This window comes from Neoarius graeffei, chromosome 18 (genome assembly GCF_027579695.1).
Source record: "Neoarius graeffei isolate fNeoGra1 chromosome 18, fNeoGra1.pri, whole genome shotgun sequence".
Classification (NCBI taxonomy): domain Eukaryota; kingdom Metazoa; phylum Chordata; class Actinopteri; order Siluriformes; family Ariidae; genus Neoarius; species Neoarius graeffei.
Genome location: NC_083586.1, coordinates 32,178,162 through 32,202,439, shown reverse-complemented (window position 1 = coordinate 32,202,439; position 24,278 = coordinate 32,178,162). Strand labels below are relative to the sequence as shown.

The window sequence follows — 24,278 nt, the reverse complement described above, 5'->3', positions numbered from 1 at the left end:
GGTACACCCTGCACAAGTCGCCAGGTCATCACAGGGCTGACACATATGCCGCTTTTCCACTACAAACGCGGCTGAGCCGTGCCGTGCTGAGTCGAGCTGAGCGGGGCTGTTGGAGTTGCATTTCGACTACAACCGCGCTGAACCGTGCTGGCTGGAAGTGGGTGGACACATTGGGTGGAGTTAGCGAAAGTGGGTGGACGTCATGTGATGTCGTTAAGCAGCGCAAACAGTGACATCAGTGACAGTGGCGGAACAAGTCAGAGCCGGGCCGGGGGCGGGGCAAATGACCGGGCCCTTTATTAAAGCTTATCATAACATCATTTTAGGCTACAAAATGTCCGCAACTGCGGTGTTTACCAATTTCAACACTACCGGGTGCAACTATGTTATTTAGTACATCAAGTCCTTCAAACGAACATGTAACTCAGAAACAAAAAACATTAGGATACTGTACATGGCTCATAATAAAACATCAATAGCCTATACTGCGCACATTATTTGAAGGGCATACGAATGAGCGCTCAGAGGTTGCAACGGTGACAGGAAGAGTCAGAAATAAAAGGAGGGCGGTGCAAACCTCACTGAATGCACTGTGTTTACCAATTTCAACACTACGGGGTGCAACTATGTTATTTTGTACATTAAGTCCTTCAAACGAACATGTAACTCAGAAACAAAAAAACAGGTGACATACTGTACATGGCTCATAATAAAACATCAATAGCCTACTGCGCGCATTATTTGAAGGGCATACGACGAGCCTTGCGCTCCGCGAACTCGTCCACAATGCTCTGTATGTCACTGATTCAGTGAGCTTTTAAGCGGTAGTCTCACGACCCGGATAGTAAACAATAAACATGGAGGACATGGAGTCGTTAGTGTTGCTGGTCTTGGTGCTGTGGCTTGTTGTCACCGACAACGCCAACAGATACTGGCAAGAGCGTATAGATGAGGCGAGGCGCATAAGGCTTCAGAAATTCTCCTAATTCGTAATTCTTCTTCTTCCGGGTTTGCGGTGTTTACAGATCCCAGCGCGCTCGCGGGGCGTGTGTGGGCATGTGAGGACACTCCTCCTCACCAATCAGTGCACAGGGGAGTGTCTCCTCATGCCCCCAACCTCACTCGGCACGGCTTGGCTCGCTTCAGCCCCACTCCAAAACGGTGCGAGTTTTAGGGGCTAAGCAGGGCTGAAACGAGCTGAGTCGTGCTGGTTTTTGGTAGTCGAAACGCGAGCCGTGTCGGGCTGAAGTGAGCTGAAGCGAGCTGAAGTGAGCTGAAAAAGGGTAGTGGAAAAGGGCCAATAGACACAGACAACCATTCACATTCACACCTACGGTCAATTTAGAGTCACCAGTTAACCTAACCTGCATGTCTTTGGACTGTGGGGGAAACCGGAGCACCCGGAGGAAACCCACGCGGACACGGGGAGAACATGCAAACTCCACACAGAAAGGCCCTCGCCGGCCACGGGGCTCGAACCCGGACCTTCTTGCTGTGAGGCGACAGCGCTAACCACTACACCACCGTGCCGCCCAAATTGTATCCTGAAAAAAAAAAAAATGCAACCACATATGTTTACACTTGGAGTCTAAAGGACTGAAATCTGATTACTGCATTGTGCTTTATAATATGTAGATAGATTAGATTAGATAGAACTTTATTGATCTCTTTGGGAGGGTTCCCTCAGGGAAATTAAAAATTCCAGCAGCATCATGTACAACTCCTCTCTGGGGGGGAGAGGTAACAGGAGGACAGAGGACAGGAAGGAGCAGTAGCCTAGCCTAACAATAAGCAATACCGGACAACGTGCAATATAATGTGCAATATCTTTCCTGCTGCTCTCCCCCTTCCTCTCTTCCCCATATCTTATTCTTTTATATTTGTATATGTAAATACTTAATTTATTTTAATTTATCTAGAAGTTTTTCTCTATTTCTTTTCTCTGTTTATCTGTAATGATGCTGCTGGAATCTTAATTTCCCTGAGGGAACCCTCCCAAAGGGATCAGTAAAGTTTTATCAAATCTAATCTCTCTAATCTACAGGATAAACAGAGAATAGAAAATGGAGAAAACTTCTAGATAAATTAAGTATTTACATATACAAATATAAAAAAAATTATGAAAAAAGTCCAGCAGGAGAGGTATTGCACATTTATATTGCACATTGTCCAGTATTGCTTTTTGTCAGGCTAGGCTACTGCTCCTTCCCGTCCTCTGTCCTCCTGTGGAGTTGTACAGTCTGATGGCGTGAGGGACAAAGGAGTTTTTAAGTCTGTTAGTCCTGCACTTGGGAAGGAGCATTCTGTCACTGAACAGGCTCCTCTGGTTGCTGATGACGGTATGCAGAGGGTGACTGGCGTCGTCACCCTCTGTAAATCAGTTCATGCCACTTGATTTCCTGTGTTCCTGGTTTCTAGTTGTTCTGTACAAAAGATGGTTGTAGTAATGACATAGTCAAGAATTAGAAGAAGCCAAGCCAAGAAGCCTTTATTTGTCATACTCAAGCACGCAGTGAAGTTTAACCCATCTGAAGCAGTGAACACGCACGTGAGCAACGAACATACACACATACCCAGAGCAGAGCTATGCTACAGCACCCAGGGAGCGGTTGTGGGTTAGGTGCTCTTGCTCAACGGCACTTCAGCCCAACCTCAGGCTATGACTGCCCCGTGTTAACCTAAGTTAACTTAAAGGTCATAGGCAATGGTCGGAGGTGAAACGTAGAATATCAACTTTATTGTCTAGAAGAACGACCCAAAAAGCGAGTTCAATTTTCCTAGTGTCTAATTTGCACCCTAAAATTGAATAAAAATGTTAAAATATACTGTTTTGCCCAATTTCCGAAGGTTTGTTTACATCTCACTTGTGCGCACTTTCACCGCCAGGGGACCGACGTCGTTTAAGCCAAACAGACTGGGAGCAGCTCTGTGTTTACCTGCGAACCGAGCACACGTGTACGGACTTTGGTCATGAGAGGTTGTGTAAAATGTCTGAAAGCAATAGCGATTTTGAAGTAGGAACTCTCCAAATTAAATATCGAGAGGTGAAACCATATATGTATGAACCTATGGCCGTTGCGAAGCAATCGGTGAATGTGGCTCACTGGTTTGACCGTGCAGCCTCGGAATCGGACAGCGACTCGGCTGACTCTGATCGCGGTGACCCCGGACCTCAACAAGACTCGCACCCAAACGATTTATCCTGGTAGTTATGATAAATTCCTACTTTCGTCGTAATACTAAATAAGAGCCCTTTTGAAGAATAATTAAACCGCCCTCCCTAGTGGATATAGGTAACGATTACTGGACAGTGCACCGGTAGGCCACGTTAGCCTGCCATCCACAGCATTATACTATTTATAGCCTACTCTAAGCGAGGAAATATCCCTTTGTCTCATTTCCACAATGATTGTACAGGATCCCTCAGGATTCTTGACTTGTCAATTGCAAGCAAAAGTAAAAATGTTTATCTCCAATCTTCTCCTTTTTGCTTGAACGTTGCTGCTCCGTTTCTTCTTTGACTGCTTGATTTTGTTTCACACACACAATCCACTCTCTCCGCCTCGTCTCCTTTTCCGGAAAAAAACAACCCTCTGGCTTCACGCACACAATCCACTCTCTCTGCCTTGTCTCCTCTTTCGTAAAAAGCCAACCCACTCACTCCGCCTCTTCTCCTCTTCCGGAAAAAGCCAACCCACTCTCTCCGCCTCTTCTCCCCTCTCGGAAAAACCCAACCCACTCTCTCCGCCTCTTCTCTCGGAAAAAGGTAAAAACTTCTTCCTGAACCCAGGGCTCGACATTAACAGTAGCCCGATTGCCCGGGGCAACCATTCAATAGATTCGGACAACCAGACTCTCACAAATGCTTGCCCGATCGGGCCACTACCCAAATATGTCAACTTGCATGAAAAACGATGTTTATTCATTCATATTATGATGAAATTCCATCACGATTTGCGATTGTTTGACTCGGAAAGACCGCGTCCATGTTATCATTACGGGGTGTTCAACAACTAGCGGAATTCACATTTGCACATCGTGGGCTCGCAATACAGTTTCCCATTGCTAATAATTATCGCGTAGTGCATATTCAGTGTTCTATTGGTATGTCCTTCACTACATGACTAATTACTGCATTACTCGCACGGGGCGCTAGTGTCAATGCTTGTTGATACAGACAGCGTCTGAGAAGGTTGAATAATAAATAAAAAAATAAAATAAACATTAAAGTCACAAACTTTGGCATTATGTCTAGTTTGGAGAAATTTGGTTTTAAAATAAACAAAGACAAGGAAGAGAAGCAAAAGAAAACTCGATCAAGCTCATCAGTGGATTCAAAGAAACTGTATGAGGTGAAAAGGCAAAGAACTGTTATTCCCAGCTGGTATTCAGAGTTTCCTGGATTGTAATTGTGGAATTATAGAATTATGAGCACACAAAAGAAGAAGACAATGCACATTCATGGTGGTTTACACAAAAAGTGGTTAGACACGATATAATTGAACCCAGAAACCAAGGGAACACAAAGAAGGATAAGAAAATCAACAAAATAAGCTTTTAAGAGGCATTAGTAGAGCATGCAGTGTCAGATCACGAAATCCAGGGACGCATGTCTGACCGGGGGCATTTTGAGTTATTGACAGATTCAGAAAGTACAGTTTCTAAGCTTTCCAATGATGCCTTCCATGTGGAGATCTGACAATATTTGAAGAATGTGTGGCCTTTTGAAAGTGCATACCTCTTAAAACAGGAAAGGGAGAAAATCGCCCTCAAAGTTTTCCTTCTCAGCTACTCTGGGTGCAGGGCGGGCACATAATGCTGCTCATTTGCATGACATTAAGGAAAGCCCTACCCCCTACTAGCTAGCACGATGCTACTTTCATGTAAACAAAGATCACCACGTCAATTTTCCTTCCATGCAAAGTATGCCCAACACAATTATGAAGTACAAAAATAAGTCCTAAAGTATACTTTAACGTTTTGTGGTTGAAAAATTACTCACACCGTAAGAAAGAAAGATAGCACGATGATGACACAACTAACACAACGCTAGTTTCATGTAACCAAACCACAACACTCTCCGTTACATGCAAAAATAACTCCACAACCTTAGATTAATAAACTTACCCCATCAGAAAGAGAAACGTCGCCTTGCATACATCAATGCCTCCGATGGAATATGTAGTCCTAGAACACTTCCTTTTGGTTGGGTTTTTTTGCTAGAAATGGTTATCTCCGATGTAACTACCGTGCGTCTGTTTGCTTCGCGGTGTTTCAGCTCCTCTGCGCTCTGTTTAGCTTGCTCATTCCATAGTGAAATTACATGCCTGTATGCAGCTTAAGTAGCCACGAGCTCAGCTTGTATCATACAGATGATTGGCGAAAAAAAAACAAAAGACTTAAATCGTCACGTGAATGGCCCGTATGGTAATTTGCCCACACCCCCCAGCAGGCTACAGTCCTGACAAAAACGAGACAATTTGCAACAAAAAATGTATGCTTTTCCAACAAAACAATCTATTATCTGAAATACTGATTGCATTCTTCAAGAGCTCAACTTGCACGTTATGGAAAAAAAACGAAAATCACAAATTTCGAAAAAAAAAATGCTTCTTTTGCGATTTTTCTCGGATTCGTTTCGGCCGACATGTGTCCCTGGATTCCATGAAGTGTCTCAGATGTGTTTGTGGCATATTCAAAGGAAAAAAGTATGTAATATTTGGGCAACCATGTTCTGAGTTCGGGCAACCAGATTTCTACAAATGGTTGCCCGAATGGGCAACCATGTCTCAAAGTTAACGCAGAGCCCTGGAACCGGTCCTGTTGTTACAGTTCACTGCACAACAATAAGGCATGGTTTTTCTTTGGAAATTCCTGAACGCACGTCTGCACTCAAGCCAAACGGCAATGCAAATAAATGGAAGTGGACTCAACTCAAGTGGTTTGTTTGGCTTAAATGACGTCATGTGCTGAGTGGTCACGAAAATAGCCGAACAGAAATTCGCCGCGATCCGTGCTAACTTATTTTAATTATTACTTATTAACAATACTTCTTGGGACCAGAAGAAAATTACAGAGAGTTTAACATATAAATAGAGATGCACCGATACCACATTTGTGAAAACCGATTCGAGTATGAGTACTATCATTTCAGTACTTGCCGATACCGAGTACTACCGATACTGTTGATGTTATTAAAATATAATTTTTCAAAAATTGCAGCATTTGAATATTTAATAGGCCTACTTTATCTATTTCCCGTGAATGTTGTTTTCTAACTGGAGTGATCATGCACACGGGTTCACATTGACGATCTCCGCTGCTCCAGAAGCGCAGAGTAGCCTTGAGTCCACGTCACACAGCCAGACAGCGCCTCTTCACGGTAGCGCTTATCTTTTGCAACATTGTTACAATAATGTTGCAAAACCTAAGCGCTGCTGCGCTAGGCCTACATAACAATGTTGCAAAAGAAGCGCTACCGTGAAATGAAGAGGCGCTGTCTGCTGGCAGTGTAACGTGGACTACAAGGCTATCTGCGCTTCCGTGTGCAACCTCTCTCGATTGTCGCGCAACATTCACTCCCAGAAAACTACACTCATTGCAAACAGCCTACACAAAGAATTAAATATTTAGCTGCTGCAATTTCTGAAAAAGGCTGCTATTTATTTGGATTAGATTACAATGTCCAACTTTCGAAGTCAAGAAAGACTTGCACTCTTGCAACATGTAAGACCGATTGTTGATGAAGGGAGGAGAGAGCAGTGAGTTACCACATGCAGCGTGATCATTTCACTCCGCTGGTCACTTAGGCAGCTGGGCCATAGAAGGTTCACGCTGCATGCTGCACCAGGGGCGTCACTAGACCCAAGACCATACTGGGGCACAAAAGGGGCACAGGAAATGTATGCGAGCGCGCGAGCTAAAAATTTTGCACTATATTTATATTTATATTTTTTATATAATATATATTACATTTTATGTAATATATATTATATTTTATGTAATATATATTTATATATTGATATTTATATTTAGAAACGGCCTGCTTAAAACTAGTCACTAGAGCTGTAAAACTCAAAATGATTACGAGGACACTGAATCCAGGTCAATCATTTAATAATAACAGTATGAATATTTGCAACATTTGTGATAATAGCAATGTAATACTTATACTGTTGGTAATATTGTAAAAGAACATATTAACATACAATACAACACCGCCGAGTTTTTAAACTCAACCAAGAGTACTTAATGGCCAACAGTATTCACACTTGATACCTTTTAAATCACCAAACATATCTTTGTAAGCACACGCATTTTCAGCATTGAACATCTCTAAACACAATCCAAAAGCCTCTAAAAGCACCACTGTGTGTGTGTGTGTGTGTGTGTGTGTTACAAAAATGACAGTGGAATTACTGTCTACTAACCTGTAAACAGTTGAAAAACACGGAGAGATGGTTTCCCCTGCTCTGAATTTCATTGCATCTGAGGGCTGCTGGAGTCTGCGGTCCCCATAGCAACCAAGATGTTACTCATGTCACGCGCACACTTTTTTCACATTGCTTAGTGTGCGCGAGGCCAGCCAAAACTACCAATGTAAAAGCATTGTAGATGGTCTTCTTCGCGCATCGGTTAGCCTACCCCACGTTATGAATTAATTAAATTGCAGCTATTCCCAAGTTTAAAATTCAGAGCGTTTCGTCACTGGATTTTTTTTACTGGGGCACTACAGATCTATACTGGGGCACGTGCCCCAGTAAAATACCCCTGGCAACGCCGATGTGCTGCACGCTACACGCGTGTAAAGAAAAGTGGACAAACGTAGCATGACTTGCTCTGGGCCATAGAACGGCGTTCACGTTGCACGCTGCACGCTGCACACTTCACGCGTGAAGCGAGAAATGAACATGCACACTTTTTTTTCTAGGCGTGAAGATGGAAATTCCAGTCAATGCATGCGGTCACTGCCGCGCCAGCCAATCAGAACGGGTCTAGGGAGATAACTCTATGCTTTCAGGGGAAAACTTCAGAAAAAATATAATTGAATGGTATAATTGAAAAATAGTTCTTCATCGGGATTGTCAAGCAGATTATAGAATGTTCGGTGAAATTCACCACGGGTTTCTCTCAGAAGGAAGTGTTCTCGGCTCCAAATTCTGTTCCTTTTTCTCTTCCTCTGTCTCAGTAAAAGCAGAATGAGGCAATCGTCGTCATCCGAAGAGTCCATATTGTTGGTTACTCGGTCAAAGTAGAACAGACGCAACACGTGAACATCCAAGCATGAAGTTTAATGGCCCAAGGGTCCGGTTCTTCACGTGAACGTGTAGCGTGCAGCATGCAGCGTGCAGCGTGAACCTTCTATGGCCCAGCTGCCTTACCCCCTCTATCATCGGCCTTCCGCAACATTGCAGTCTTGGTTGACTTAAGGGTTGTTCTGGTGGTGCGCTTAAACTACTCCAATTACATTTAGCAACAAGACAAGGGCGTGAAAGGGAGGAGCAGTGACCATCGCAACATCACAGAGAGCGCACAAGATAACAGTGGCGGCCGGCGACAATGTATTATTTAATTTCCATCGCCAGTAATGCAGACTAAAATATGCCCCCCCTCCCTCCTCTCATGTGCATGTGCGCACATCCTGCTGTGTGCTGCAGGAGAGTTGAATGCCTCGAGCACGCTCTTGTTCAGTCGCAGAACTTGTTAGGCAGACGCTCTTGCTGTCCATTCGCAACATCGCGTCCCGTGCTCGTGGAGCTCCATACCTGTAGATGGGACGTCAATTTCCTTAGTCTTAGCGTTGCCCTCAACTGAAACAAGTTGGAAAACTCAATCAGCCATTTCTTAAAGCTCTCTCTCTCACTCTTCACTCTTAAACTCTCCCGGTTGGACTCGTACTTAAAAACTCTGCCGGTTGGATTCACCTATACAAAAATCCGATTTTCATTTGTTTGTTAGTGAGTAGCCTGTCCTACAAAACCCTTACCTAGGCGAATAGCCAACATTAAAAAAGGACAACGTTGGGGATCTTAGCGTAGGCCGATCTGCGTATGGCAGCGAAAGGGAGTGCAGTGTGGAGAGATGTTTAAAATGACAGTGTTGGGGAAAGATGTTGTGACGGCACTGTTTCATGACTACGCAAACACATCTTCGTCATGGAAAAATGGGTTGTTGTCGAACAATTTTTTTTGTCTTCTGACGAAATTAGCCTACGCTCAATGCTTGAGATTTACAATTTTTTTCCTGGGAGAGGCTTTTTTTCCTCAAACGGACGCTGGCAAAAGGCGCTTCATGGAACACTATCGGCGCATGGTATAGCCTATCATATTATGCTCAAGCCTGAGCTCAACAATGCTTCAGTTTTTTTTTCTCTCTCGAATGGAACAAAAAGCGCTGCGGGGAACATTGGTATCGGCGCATGGGATCGGCAACTGTTTGACAAGTACGAGTATGAGTATATTAGTGGAGTATCGGGGCCGATGCCGATGCCAGTATCGGTATCGGTGCATGCTTACATATAAAGTTTCAAATGTGCATAAAATTAAAACTGTTTCCTATGAGCTTTAACTGGAAACCCACGGAGACAGGGGGAGAACATGCAAACTCCACACAGAAAGGCCCCTGTCAGCTACTGGGCTCAAACCCAGAACCTTCTTGCTGTGAGGCAACAGTGCTAACCACTACACCACCGTGCCGCCCAGGACGTGTAGTTTCAGGCCGGAAATATGCCGCCCAGGATGTGTAAATATGTTAAAAGAAATATTGGAAATGTATTAAATAAGATCACTGTGAGTAGCTGAAGCCGTGGTGGATCAGGTTTTGCTATTTTAAGACTTGATCAACCATCAATTGATCTTACTATATTAGTAGCATTAATATGCATAGAAAATAAAATACCTTTATGACAGATGTAATGAAAAATGTCAAAATAACATGCTATTAATGGAGGAAATGACATCTTACCTGATAACACCAGATCTGCTTTTGTTTTCTCTTCCTGCCCTTAATTGATGAAATATGGAGAGATTGTAATTGTGATGTTTTGTTGACCTTTTATTGAATATTGATTTATTGCAATTACTGCACAAACATATATTTTACGTAAATATAGCTGTGCTGTATGTGTGTACAACCCACGAATATGCATTTGGAACACTTTTTTAAAAATTATTTCAGGGGTGGTTGACAAAATATGGATAGGTCACGGACTACAGATTATGGAAATATAAATAAAAAGGATACAAAATACAGAGTCGTTACGGATTTTAATACAGATGCATCACGGATGCTAGTAATTCACGGGTTGGTCACGGATATTACGGACTTCATACGGATGACGGATCACGGATGGACGTCACAAAGATTGTCTCCACAGTGACGTTATCTGCCGATGGTAGCTACCTGATGGAGGTAGAAGTGCCAGATAAAGTCGAGCCAATACTAACTAATCAGCAGACAAGTATTTCGATAAGAGACGTGGAACATCTAATAATATACAGAGAACACAACTCTGAAATGCCATTTTTGCCAAAAGGGGTGAAGTTTACGTATTTCATCCAAAGACTGATGTAGAAAGTAGGGATTGGGTAGCAGATGGTCACAGGTAAATTATAATAATAATAATTAAAAAAAGGATACAAAATACGGAATGGTTACGGATTTTAATACAGATGCATCGCGGATGCTAGTAATTTACGGATTGGTCACGGACGTTTCAGTATATTTCCGATTGGTTACGGCTTTCATACAGTTTGGATTGTTTCATTTCATAATGTTTGGATTGCTGAAGTTCATAATTAAGATATCTTACCTGCATTTACATGTTTATTAACTTACTATTGATATTTCACAGAAAATATCGCATATCCGTGAATAAAAGGTCCATGCTTTGTATTATATTTTTTATTTTACGTGAATCTGTATTCCATGACTCATCTGTATTTTGTAAATGGTGTATTTCAGGGAGGGGTCAAACCCCAGATCCTCCCGTGTATACCTCTGGGTTGCAGCATTACATATCATGGTTTTGCAATTTTTTTGATGCTACACAGTTTTCTTTCCTTCTTCATGAACAACTGCGTTTTCAATTTCTCCTCTTGAACAGCTGTCTGTTGCCTGTAATCGGCTAGTTCGCATGATGGGTGTGTCGAAACTTACACAACTGAGGGTCTTGAACCTCCCTAACAATAGCATTGGCTACATCGAAGGACTGAAAGACCTGGTGCATCTTGAGTGGCTAAACTTAGCAGGAAACAACATCAAGGTACACATAGTAAGAGCCATTCTATGAGAAAGCAGTCTAGTGTCTGTGTTTGGTCTCAGAGCTCCAGGATTTTATATTCTTTCAGGTCGTAGAGCAGTTGAACAACTGTGTAACGCTGCAGCATCTGGATCTGTCTGACAACAACATTTCTCACACAGGTGACCTTTCAAAGCTCTCTGCCTTAAAGGTGAGTGTCAATATTTGTTGGCTAAACAGTACAAAAGTGATGTGCCAGATTATATAGCATTTAAAACTTAATGTGTTAACGGAGTGTTTCATTTTTCCTAGACACTTCTTCTCCACGGCAACATTATCACAAGTCTGCGTACTTCCCCCGCCCACTTTCCTCTGAACCTCACTGTTCTCTCTTTGGCTGAAAATGAAATCCGGGACCTCACTGAGGTAGTCATGAAGCTGTTCATTTGTATTAACTCCTAGATTTTGTAGAAGTGTATTCAGATCTATGCATTACCCATGGTTACTTTGAAAATATCTCGTTCAGGTGTCCTACTTGGCACCTCTCCACAACCTTGAGCAGCTGTCCATCATGAACAACCCGTGTGTGATGGCGACACCGTCGTTGCCTGGATGTGATTATCGTCCGTATGTTGTGAGCTGGTGCCTCAATTTGAAGGTGCTTGACGGATATGTGGTGTCACAAAAGGAAGGGTGAGTAATTTATTTATTTATTTAATAGAAAGGATGTTAAAGGGGAACTGAAGTCATGTTAAAACTTGCTTTATTTCTTAACGTGCTATTCAATTACGTTTTTGGTTTTATTAACCTTATATTGTGACCTTGTATCGGCATATTATATTACACTTCTCAGCCTTTTTGGTTTTTAGCCATGTTGAATGTAGTTCGTTTGGTCCACGGCAGGCGTCGCTTATCCGCACGATCTTCACAAGACTTGTGCGAGACTTCAAATGTGAAGTGTCAGCGCCACCAATTTGAAAACTGTTTACACAATGGCCAGCTCACCATATCATTCCAATTTAGATTAATTTCAAGATTTGCCAGCTTCATCAGTGATGGAGTGTCAGTCCTGCGCGCTGTAGCGCGTGCACCTGAAGGTGTGCCGAGTGGACTCCAGCACGCGTGCCGTGAACAAGGCACACCTGAGCTCAATTAAGGAACTATGTGTTTGCCTATTGAAGGACTGTGCTGATGCATTTGCATCGCGAAGTATTACAATACGCATTACTGAGCCTTTCTACCCGTTGTCTTGATTTCCTGTTTCACAATCCTTGTACCGGGGCGGCACGGTGGTGTAGTGGTTAGTGCTGTCGCCTCACAGCAAGAAGGTCCTGGGTTCGAGCCCCGGGGCCGGCGAGGGCCTTTCTGTGCGGAGTTTGCATGTTCTCCCCGTGTCCGCGTGGGTTTCCTCCGGGTGCTCCGGTTTCCCCCACAGTCCAAAGACATGCAGGTTAGGTTAACTGGTGACTCTAAATTGACCGTAGGTGTGAATGTGAGTGTGAATGGTTGTCTGTGTCTATGTGTCAGCCCTGTGATGACCTGGCGACTTGTCCAGGGTGTACCCCGCCTTTCGCCCGTAGTCAGCTGGGATAGGCTCCAGCTTGCCTGCGACCCTGTAGAAGGATAAAGCGGCTAGAGATAATGAGATGAGACAATCCTTGTACCTGTTTCTCGTTGTCGGTTAGCCTTTGATGTACTGTTTGCGCCTCGACCGACCCTTTTGCCTGTATTCTCATTTTTGATCTCGCCTGTTGTTATGGATTGTTTGCCTGTGTATATATTGTCTCACTGTATGTGTGTGTGTATATATTCTGCACTTTATTACACTGTATACTTCTGCACGTACATCCGCCTCCCTCACGTACATGGCATGGAGGTTATTCCATACGACTTCGAACCAACGTGGAGTAGAGAATAGTTGGAAAGACGACAGGATAAGGACGAGTCCATCGCGCTGGCATTTACGTCATTACTGTCGCACAATTAAAACGTGTCAGATCAGGCGGCTGGTGGGTTTTCAAAATAATAAGCACATGCATGTATTTTTGTGATAAATACATATTATACTGAGCGCATTTCCCACATAATCCTCACTAAGGTTTCGGACAGCACTGCAAAATGGCATCCACACTATATAGTGCCCTATATAGTGAGTAGGGAGTGATTTCAGACACAGGGAAAACTTCCGGCTTGATTACGTCAGCATTCGAAGGAGGGTGCGTGCGTCTTTTGACAATGTTGGCAGATGTCGGTCACTTTGATTTCCGCTGTACGTTTTACTTCCGTCCTACGATGTCTCGCACAGGTCTCAGCGAATCTCATTTATGGCCATTGCTTTGACATATGGACTGATGTATTACAGAGCATATTTCAAACACTCATAACTTGCAATAGCAGTGGCAGAATAGCTGTCAGAAATGCATTCCTACATTTTGTAAAATCTCATCTCATTATCTCTAGCCGCTTTATCCTGTTCTACAGGGTCGCAGGCAAGCTGGAGCCTATCCCAGCTGACTACGGGCGAAAGGCGGGGTACACCCTGGACAAGTCGCCAGGTCATCACAGGGCTGACACATAGACACAGACAACCATTCACACTCACATTCACACCTACGGTCAATTTAGAGTCACCAGTTAACCTAACCTGCATGTCTTTGGACTGTGGGGGAAACCGGAGCACCCGGAGGAAACCCACGCGGACACGGGGAGAACGTGCAAACTCCGCACAGAAAGGCCCTCGCCGGCCACGGGGCTCGAACCCGGACCTTCTTACTGTGAGGCGACAGCGCTAACCACTACACCACCATGCCGCCCCATTTTGTAAAATGAGAAATAGAATTTTGATAAATTTTCCTTCAGTTCCTCTTTAAAATCTGATCATTGTGTGGAATTAAAAGGATTTTTTTTTTTCCCCTGAGAAATTCTCAAAACAGTCCTTACAATTAGTAATTGATCTTCCAGAGTGTCGAGTATTTATGAGCTAATGAAATTCTTGGCTTAAGCCTCTTCCATTGGCATGTCGGTTTATTTTCACTTTGGCTAACACTAGTGATGGCAGAAACAGAACATTTGAGAAATTGAAACATCAGAATCAGTTGATTCAGAAAAAGAATCAATTGTTTGGAATGTTCGAAACGTCTCACCACAGTGACATCTGGTGTTCAAATAAATACCCTTGTCATTTTTTTTAAAAATACATAGTTTAATAAACAGTAGAACGTTCTAGAGGGCAGCACAATGTTTTAGTGGTTAGCACTGTCGCCTCACAGCAAGAAGGTTCTGGGTTCAAGCCCAGTGGCCGACGAGGGTCTTTCTGTGTGGAGTTTGCATGTTCTCCCCGTGTCTGAGTGGGTTTCCTCCAGGTTCCTCCCACAATCCAAAGACATGCAGGTTAGGCTAATTGGCTACTCTAATGCCGCTTTTCCAGTACAAACGCGGCTGAGCCGTGCCGTGCCGAGTCGAGCTGAGCGGGGCTGTTGGAGTTGCATTTCGACTACAACCGCGCTGAACCGTGCTGGCTGGAAGTGGGTGGACACATTGGGTGGAGTTAGCGAAAGTGGGTGGACGTCAGGTGATGTCGTTAAGCAGCGCAAACAGTGACATCAGTGACAGTGGCGGAATAAGTCAGAGCCGGGCCGGGGGCGGGGCAAATGACCGGGCATTTTATTAAAGCTTATCATAACATCATTTTAGGCTACAAAATGTCCGCAACTGCGGTGTTTACCAATTTCAACACTACCGGGTGCAACTATGTTATTTAGTACATCAAGTCCTTCAAACGAACATGTAACTCAGAAACAAAAAACATTAGGATACTGTACATGGCTCATAATAAAACATCAATAGCCTATACTGCGCACATTATTTGAAGGGCATACGAATGAGCGCTCAGAGGTTGCAACGGTGACAGGAAGAGTCAGAAATAAAAGGAGGGCGGTGCAAACCTCACTGAATGCACTGTGTTTACCAATTTCAACACTACGGGGTGCAACTATGTTATTTTGTACATTAAGTCCTTCAAACGAACATGTAACTCAGAAACAAAAAAAACATTCGGCGACATACTGTACATGGCTCATAATAAAACATCAATAGCCTACTGCACGCATTATTTGAAGGGCATACGACGAGCCTTGCGCTCCGCGAACTCATCCACGATGCTCTGTATGTCACTGATTCAGTGATCTTTTCAGCGGTAGTCTCACGACCCGAATAGTAAACAATAAACATGGAGGACATGGAGTCGTTAGTGTTGCTGGTCTCGGTGCTGTGGCTTGTTGTCACCGACAACGCCAACAGATACTGGCAAGAGCGTATAGATGAGGCGAGGCGCATAAGGCTTCAGAAATTCTCGTAATTCGTAATTCTCCTTCTTCCGGATTTGCGGTGTTTACAGATCCCAGCGCGCTCGCGGGGCGTGTGTGGGCATGTGAGGACACTCCTCCTCACCAATCAGTGCACAGGGGAGTGTCTGCTCACGCCCCCAACCTCAGTCGGCACGGTTTGGCTCGCTTCAGCCCCACTCCAAAACGGTGCGAGTTTTAGGGGCTAAGCAGGGCTGAAACGAGCTGAGTCGTGCTGGTTTTTGGTAGTCGAAACGCGAGCCGTGCCGGGCTGAAGTGAGCTGAAGCGAGCTGAAGCGAGCTGAAAAAGGGTAGTGGAAAAGGGCCATAAATTGCCCATAGGTGTGAATGGTTGTTTCCCAAGCCCAGAAATGTGAGGGTTGCAGCAGGAAGGGCATCCAGCATAAAACTATACTGCACATGGGCCTCGACCTGGCAATAGTGCTGGACAAGGAGGAAGATGAATAAACAATGGAACGTTCTCTTGTTTCTTTGTATACATGCATTTGTTAATTTAACTTTGTGTTGGTTAATAGTATGATTTGTATGGAAGAATATTTTATTTTCATCTGTCAGTATTTGTTCAGAGTGCTGATGTAAAGATTGGGGAATAATTATGTTACATTACATGACAGGCATTTAGAAGACACTCTTATCCAGAGCGACATACAGAATGCCCAGAGCAGCCTGGGGGGAGCAATTTGGGGTTAGGTGCCTTGCAGCCATTCCTGCTGGTCTAGGGAATCGAACCAGTGACCTTTTGGTCCCACAGCTGCTTCTCTAATCATTAGGCCATGGCTTCCCCAACTAACACTTAATTTGTGTTATTTGATTTCCTAAATAAATTCTACTAGCCCTGTGATGACCTGGCGACTTGTCCAGGGTGTACCCCGCCTTTCGCCCGTAGTCAGCTGGGATAGGCTCCAGCTTGCCTGCGACCCTGTAGAAGGATAAAGCGGCTACAGATAATGAGATGAGATGAGATAAATTCTACTTAACAGTGCGAGGACTGAAACAGTTTCTCCTCTTACTTCGAATCTCTCCTGCTTTGGAGAATATTCTCTCGCAAAGCAGAGAGGTTGCTGGAATGGACAGATGTGTATTTGTCAGCTGGAACAGATGAGGGAATTTAGCAGGGATAAAATTAGCTCATGTTTAAAGTCTTTAAATTTCTGTAAAGCTGCTTTGTGACAATGTCTGTTCTTAAAAGCGCTATAAAAATAAACTTGAAACTTGGCAGTGTGTTGGGTCCAGTAATCTAGGGGGTCATCTCCTCTGGGTATTCCAAAATCGAAGTCAGCAAGTCATGCAGAAAGTCAAACGGGAACAGACAGAGTACTGTAGATCAGGCAGGGTCAAAGTCAAAACAGAAACTGGTTGGTACACGAAAACAGATGACTGCAATAATACGGCAACAAGACCAAAACCTCACACCATAAGGCCAGCTTTTTCCCCACTGCAGCTGGCCTCATCAATAAGGTCAGAGACCCCCATTGACTCCAACCTCACACTTCAATCTGTAACATTATTGCACTTTGTCTCTGAACTGCAATTTTGCAGTATTTTGTATCCTTTTTTTTTTTTAATTATTATTATAATTTACCGGGCGGCACGGTGGTGTAGTGGTTAGCGCTGTCGCCTCACAGCAAGAAGGTTCTGGGTTCGAGCCCACGAGGGCCTTTCTGTGCGGAGTTTGCATGTTCTCCCCGTGTCCGCGTGGGTTTCCTCCGGGTGCTCCGGTTTCCCCCACAGTCCAAAGACATGCAGGTTAGGTTAACTGGTGACTCTAAATTGACCATAGGTGTGAGTGTGAATGGTTGTCTGTGTCTATGTGTCAGCCCTGTGATGACCTGGCGACTTGTCCAGGGTGTACCCTGCCTTTCGCCCGTAGTCAGCTGGGATAGGCTCCAGCTTGCCTGCGACCCTGTAGAACAGGATAAAGCGGCTAGAGATGATGAGATGAGATGAAAATAAGGCAATAAATGTACAGGTAGATGGTGTTGATATTGAAAGAGTTTCTAATAATAAATTTCTTGGGGTAATAATAGATGATAGAATTACTTGGAAATCACATATAAAATACATACTAATTAAACTATCAAGAAGCATATCTGTGTTGAGTATAGCTAAGCACGTCCTGAACTATAATTCACTCCACATTCTTTACTGTTCCCTGGTTTTACCGTACCTAAATTACTGCTCAGTGGTGTGGGGAAATACGTATAAATGTTCACTTCATGCAATAACTATACTACAGAAAAGAGCTATAAGAATAATTCATAGTGCTGGTTACCGAGATCATACTAATTCACTGTTCTTAAATTCAAAATGTTTAAAATTCAGGGATATTATAGAATATAAAACTGCCTTAATAATGTACAAAGTAAGGAATTATAAAGTACCAAGGAATATCCAAGAAATGTTCTCAGATAGAGAGGGGCTATAATTTTAGGAGGAAATTGAAATTTAAAATTCGCAGTGCTAGGACAACGTTAAAAATGTTCAGTATCTCTATTTGTGGAGTAAAGCTATGGAACAGTTTGAATGTGGAGCTCATGAAATGTACAACTATAAACCAGTTCAAAAAAAGGTATAAGGAACAGATCTTTATGAGGTATAGGGACGAGGAATTACAATAACATTCTACTGGTAATACAAGTGTGTATATATACTGTGTGTGTGTGTTTTTATATATATATATATATATATATATATATATATATATATATATATATATATATATATATACACGCGTGTGTGTTTTTTTATATATATATATATATATATATATATATATAATACATACGCGTGTGTTTTTTATATATATATATATATATATATATATATATATATATATATATATATATATATATATATATATAATACATACGTGTGTGTGTATATTTGTATATAATATCTCATCTCATTATCTCTAGCCGCTTTATCCTGTTCTACAGGGTCGCAGGCAAGCTGGAGCCTATCCCAGCTGACTACGGGCGAAAGGCGGGGTACACCCTGGACAAGTCGCCAGGTCATCACAGGGCTGACACATAGACACAGACAACCATTCACATTCACACCTACACTCAATTTAGAGTCACCAGTTAACCTAACCTGCATGTCTTTGGACTGTGGGGGAAACCGGAGCACCCGGAGGAAACCCACGCGGACACGGGGAGAACATGCAAACTCCACACAGAAAGGCCCTCGCCGGCCACGGGGCTCAAACCCGGACCTTCTTGCTGTGAGGCGACAGCGCTAACCACTACACCACCGTGCCGCCCTTGTGTATATAATATACATAATTATATTATGGGTGTCTGTGTATGTATGGATGTGTATATGTATGTACGTGTTGTATGTGTCTATATATATATGGATAACATAAGCATCTGTATATATGATTTGGTTTGGTCGATATTATACCATGTTGGTATGTTTTCTTTTTTGTTTGTTGCTTTTGTTTTCTTTTGTATATATAATTTATTATGGCAGAAAGTGAAGTTTGATTAGCGGTGGTATAGAGGGTTAGGATTTGATAAGTTATTTACTTCTTCCTAATCCTTTCCGAACATCATTATGTTACTGCCTTGTGGCTACGCTATTCTGTTTGTTTATGACGATGTTTTGGTTATTGCATTTTTTTTTTTTTTTTTTTTTTTTTAAATCTTCTTTACTGTTGGGAATAAAGCAAGCAATCAATCAATAAAAACTCATATAAGCACGGGGGAGAACATGCAAACTCCATACAGAAAGGCCCCCGTCAGCCACTGAACTCCAACCCAGAACCTTCTTGCTGTGAGGCGACAGTGCTAACCACTACACCACCATGCCGCCCCGTTCAAATCTATAGAATTCTATTTGTATAGCTATTTTCGCAATAGATATTGTCACAAAGCAGCTTTGCAAAAATTAAGATATAAATTTGGATCCCTAATCAGCAAGCAAGATACTGATAAGGAGATCACCCTGAGACAACATGAAGGAGGAACCTAGAGAGGAACCAGACTCCAGACAGCCCATCCTCTTCTGAGTGACACCAGATAGTGTGATTTAGGAAATATTGTAATGTACAGGTGTAGAAGAGTAAATGGTACTGTGTTGAAAAGATGTCCAATATGAACATATTGTGAATATGTCCCAGGATGTCCAGCTCTCTCACCTCTTCATCTATACATACTGCTCAAATCCATGGGCTAGTTAGTAATCCACTAGACGATGATGTTGTTGGTGACAGCATTAGCATGAATGTTGAAGCTTTGACTTTCATTGTAATACTGCCAACAATGGCACCATGCTTGTCATCTCGTAGATTACTAAAGGTAGACTGACTTTCCGATTTTTTTTTTTCAGGTTTAGGTCATAAAAAGAATTTTCCCTGACACTCAATTATTTTTGTTTAGTGGACCGAAAGCTACTGAATTCAAATCACAGACTTCCAATTTTATTAGGCTTTTTAAAATAGAACAGTTAATGTATTTCGGGCCACATGGCCCTAAATTCTCTGCTATTATTTCTTGCTTCACCATGACCCAATTCAAGATACTACGTCATGCATCATGTGGTGGGCTTTCCCCATTCACACAAGGCATTGTGGAATACAAATTTGAAACAGGAAAGGAAAATGGAGGACACGAATGAAACGTGAAAGACCGACTACAGCAGAGGTGGGCAAACTACGGCCCGCGGGCCACATCCGGCCCGTTGGCGTTTTTAATCCGGCCCGCGGAAGACAATCATATAAACGCGATTGAGCAGATCTATAAACTATAAGCGTCAGTGTTATCATGTAGACAGGTGTTCTAGAGATCCGTCTTTCCAGTCAGTCGTATTCACGCGAGATTACATTTGCAGAGTGGTGCAGCGCGTGCCATGGAAGTCATTCTGGTGCCTGTGCCACTGATTATCTCGAGAACACAGGATAAAGCTTTACAATGAGTGGTCCTAAAAAAAGAAAAGTGGACAGCGAGTGCAGGGTGTTCAATAAAGAATGGACAACTAAATATTTTTTGCTGAAGTCCGATCAAAGGCTGTATGCCTTATTTGCAAAGAAACCGTTGCAGTTTTAAAGGAATATAACATCAAACAGCACTTTTCCTCCAAGCATGCTAATTATGCTAACAACCAGTCAGCGCAAGCACGGATGAATACAGCTCAGCGGTTGCTGAGTGAATGTGAGTATTAACTCATTTATGTCCCTGTCTGCTATTACAGGTGTATTATGAGCAGCTGACCTTGCTTCTGCTTATATCTGTTCCTGGACTTTTGCCTGTGGAGGTTATTCTGATCTATGAGTGGCCTTTTGGAATATGAAAACCTGTTTGGAACCTGTGTTTTGATTTTTTGAGGACTGGAAATATTTCAGTGAGTGACTTTGAACCTGAAAACCAGTTTGGAGTTTTTTGCTTTCTTGAGCCGTTTTGTTTGATTTTGTGGGCTGGATGGATCCAGTGCCAAACCACTGAACTGCAAACATGTTGGCATGGGGTGGTACCCAAACTGTTGAACTGCTAACATTTTGGAATGGTGTGGTGCCTCTCCTACTAGTGGTGGTTGGTTGTACTGGCAGGCTGGAAGTGGATGGTTAAAAAAAAAAAAACACTCAGGTGTAAATCTACGAGTTCAGTGAAATGTACAAAAATGATATGTACTGATACGTAATTTAGTTCAATTTAATGATATGCAATTTAGTTGTATGTATAAAATGATGATACAAATATACAAATACACTGGCATCCTACTCATCCTGGCAGCTCAAAGATGTAATTTAAGAATTAAGTGTGCTACTTTTCTTACTGTCACGTGTGTGTGTGTGTGTGTGTGTGTGTGTGTGTGTGTGTGTGTGTGTGTGTGTGTGTGTTACTTTTCTGGATGGATCCAGTGCCAAGCTATTGAACTGCAAGCATTTTTCTGCTCTGCCTTTGTTGACTGAGAACTAAAATAAATGTCAATCTGATCTGCATTTGGGTCTCTGTCAGTGAAGGCCTTACAATAACACTAAAGCTTTTCCGGTTTATGTTCGATATGTATGAATTTGGTGTTGGCCCGGCCCGCCTGGCAAATTTCAAAAGTCAATGTGGCCCCTGAGCCAAAAAGTTTGCCCACCCCTGGACTACAGTAACGGAAAGCGAGAAGAAAAGACATTATGTTGCGAAGGAAAGGAAATGCAGGACCAAACTAATAAATATCGGTGGTCAGCGAGCACCTCGGTGTGATCAGCTGTTCGTTTAGCATCAGAATGATGTAACTGTCAATGCACGGTCAAAGGTAAACCTGCGCATGCGCACACCGGACTTCCTCTGTCTGCTTGCCTGCGTGAAGCAAGTGATTTCATGCACACTATTTGCTAGGGAATCCCCTCAAATTAAATAATTTCCCAGCCATGGAATGGCCTGGGTTTTTTTTTTTTTTTTTTAGATATTACAGAAATACATATATTACAGTGACCAAATTTCAGAGGGAACTAAATTTCACCAGTTTTATGAAATGGAAAGGCCGTCTACTTCAACTAGCCAGGCAAAGTTTCCGATATAACTCAGTGCAACTGCATCATATAACTGCATGACTTTCTGGAACTTTGAGTCCAACATTTGCTGCCTCCACTACTTATGTATTGGATTTCTCGTTATTGTGACATGGGGTGGCACGGTGGTGTAGTGGTTAGCATTGTTGCCTCGCAGCAACAAGGTTCTGGGTTCAAGCCCAGCAGCTGACGAGGGCCTTTCTGTGTGGAGTTTTCATGTTCTCCCCGTGTCTCTGGGTGCTCCAGTTCCCCCGCAGTCCAAAGACATGCAGTTAGGCTAATTGGTGGCTTTAAATTGACTGTAGGTGTGAATGGTTTTGTTTCTGTGTTAGCCCTGCAATGATCTGGTGACTTGCCCAGGATGTACCCCACCTCTCGCCCATAGTCAGCTGGGATAGGCTCCAGCTTGCCCGCAACCCTGCTCAGGATAAGCAGTTACGGATAATGGATAGATTATTGACATTGAATTTTTCTGGAAAATGATGACTAAGAAAAGAAGTTCCGACAGTGAAACTTGGCCATTATCCTTTGTGTGAGATTATTGAACTTTATTCTCCTATTAAACATTATTGTAACTGCTCTACTAATGCCCACAGGGACATCACCAACCAACTAATGTGCACTAGAACCTCCTAAGCAACATGACGACAGATATTTCAATATAAACTCATTTAATGTTTTCTATGTGGAATTTTCCTTTAATCTAAAGATTACTTTTAGTCCAAATACACCATACCAATTTTTTAAAGCTGTACAATTAGGCCTATGTTGTTGTAAGAGGCTATGAATTAACTTATTTGACTTCTTTATAACTCCAGGCTTAAAGCAGAGTGGTTGTACAGCCAGGGCAAAGGCCGTACGTTTCGCCCTGGACAACACGTACAGCTAGTTCAATACCTGGCTTCCACATGTCCCTTGATCTCCTCGTCCTCACTGCAGTCAGCTGAGGATGCCAAGCTGGAGAGGATCCTCAGCAAACAGAGGTACCACACTGATTAGAGACAGACTTATTTCAACTTTTAATTCACAATATATCCAAATTCCAGTTGGTCAGGGGTTTGTATACAGCAGGTTGACAGTCTGGGAGATTCCAGGAATTGCTGTAATGACCATTAGAAGCTTTTGATTGGCCAATTGTAATGATTAGGAGTTAATTGGGAGCACATCTGTGTACAACTTTTCACCCTTGATACAATGGAAAAGCAACTCCACCAAGACCTAAGAAAAAAATGGTGGACCTCCACAAGTCCAGTTCCTCCTTAGGAGCAATTTCTAAACAGTCACTGCTTTTTCAGGACAGAGGCATAAATTAATTCCCAGGGTGAACAGACTTTGGTCAGGATGGTTCAGCTGAACTCCAAAACAGCAATAAAGGAACTGGTGAAGGAGTTTGAGGCATCAGGTACCAAAGTATGTACAACCACCATTAAAACACACCTATATCGCCATGGCCCGAAAGTCTGCGTACAACGAAGAAGCCCCAATTCTTCGACCAGTTTAAAAAGGCCAGACTAAATTTTTGCAGGTGAGCTGTGAAGAATGAGGGCATCAGCATCACGTTGTGGGAGTGTTTTGCTGGAAAAGGAACTGGTGCTGAAACACCACCTCAAGACATTAGCCAGAAAATTAAAACTTTGTCGTAACTGGGTCTTCCAGCAAGATAGTGATCCTAAGCATACCTCCAAAGTTGTAACAGACTGATAACAAAGTGAAAATACTGCAGTGGCCATCACAAAGCCCTGACCTGAGTCCCATAGACACTTTGGGAACTGAACTGAAAAAGTGTGTCTGAGAAAGGAAGCCCACGAACTTGACTGAGTTGCACGTCTTCTGTCAGGAGGAATGGATAAGAATATGGAAGGCTTCCCCAAGCATTTGATTCAAGTTAAGCAATTAAATGAGCTGTGCCAAAAAATACTAAGAATATGTAAGTAAGCTTTTGACCCACTGAAAATCTAATATAGTTAATGAAAACTGATATAAATATGTGGCAGGGCTTTGAACCGGTTCAAGGAACGAAAACGAAAACCGGGAACTTTTTCTATTTCACATGGAACAGAAACGAAACCAGAAACTTTATTATTTTTTATGTTCCGGAACAGAAACGCTTATTAAAAATAATGGTAACCGGTTAATACCGGTTTTTATTTCGTTCCTCAAAGTTTCCGTAGCC

The 24,278-nt window shown here is 42.8% G+C and overlaps 1 protein-coding gene across 1 annotated transcript in view; it reads left to right on the top strand.

The window, feature by feature from the left end:
* The window catches only part of cep97 (centrosomal protein 97), a 44,585-nt gene that overhangs the window by 817 nt on the left and 19,490 nt on the right, over nucleotides 1-24,278 (top strand). The window contains exons 3-7 of the mRNA XM_060898700.1: nucleotides 11,105-11,263; nucleotides 11,349-11,450; nucleotides 11,552-11,665; nucleotides 11,766-11,932; nucleotides 22,924-23,088. Of these exons, the coding sequence (XP_060754683.1) occupies nucleotides 11,105-11,263; nucleotides 11,349-11,450; nucleotides 11,552-11,665; nucleotides 11,766-11,932; nucleotides 22,924-23,088 (707 nt within the window). The remainder of the gene's footprint in view (nucleotides 1-11,104; nucleotides 11,264-11,348; nucleotides 11,451-11,551; nucleotides 11,666-11,765; nucleotides 11,933-22,923; nucleotides 23,089-24,278) is intronic.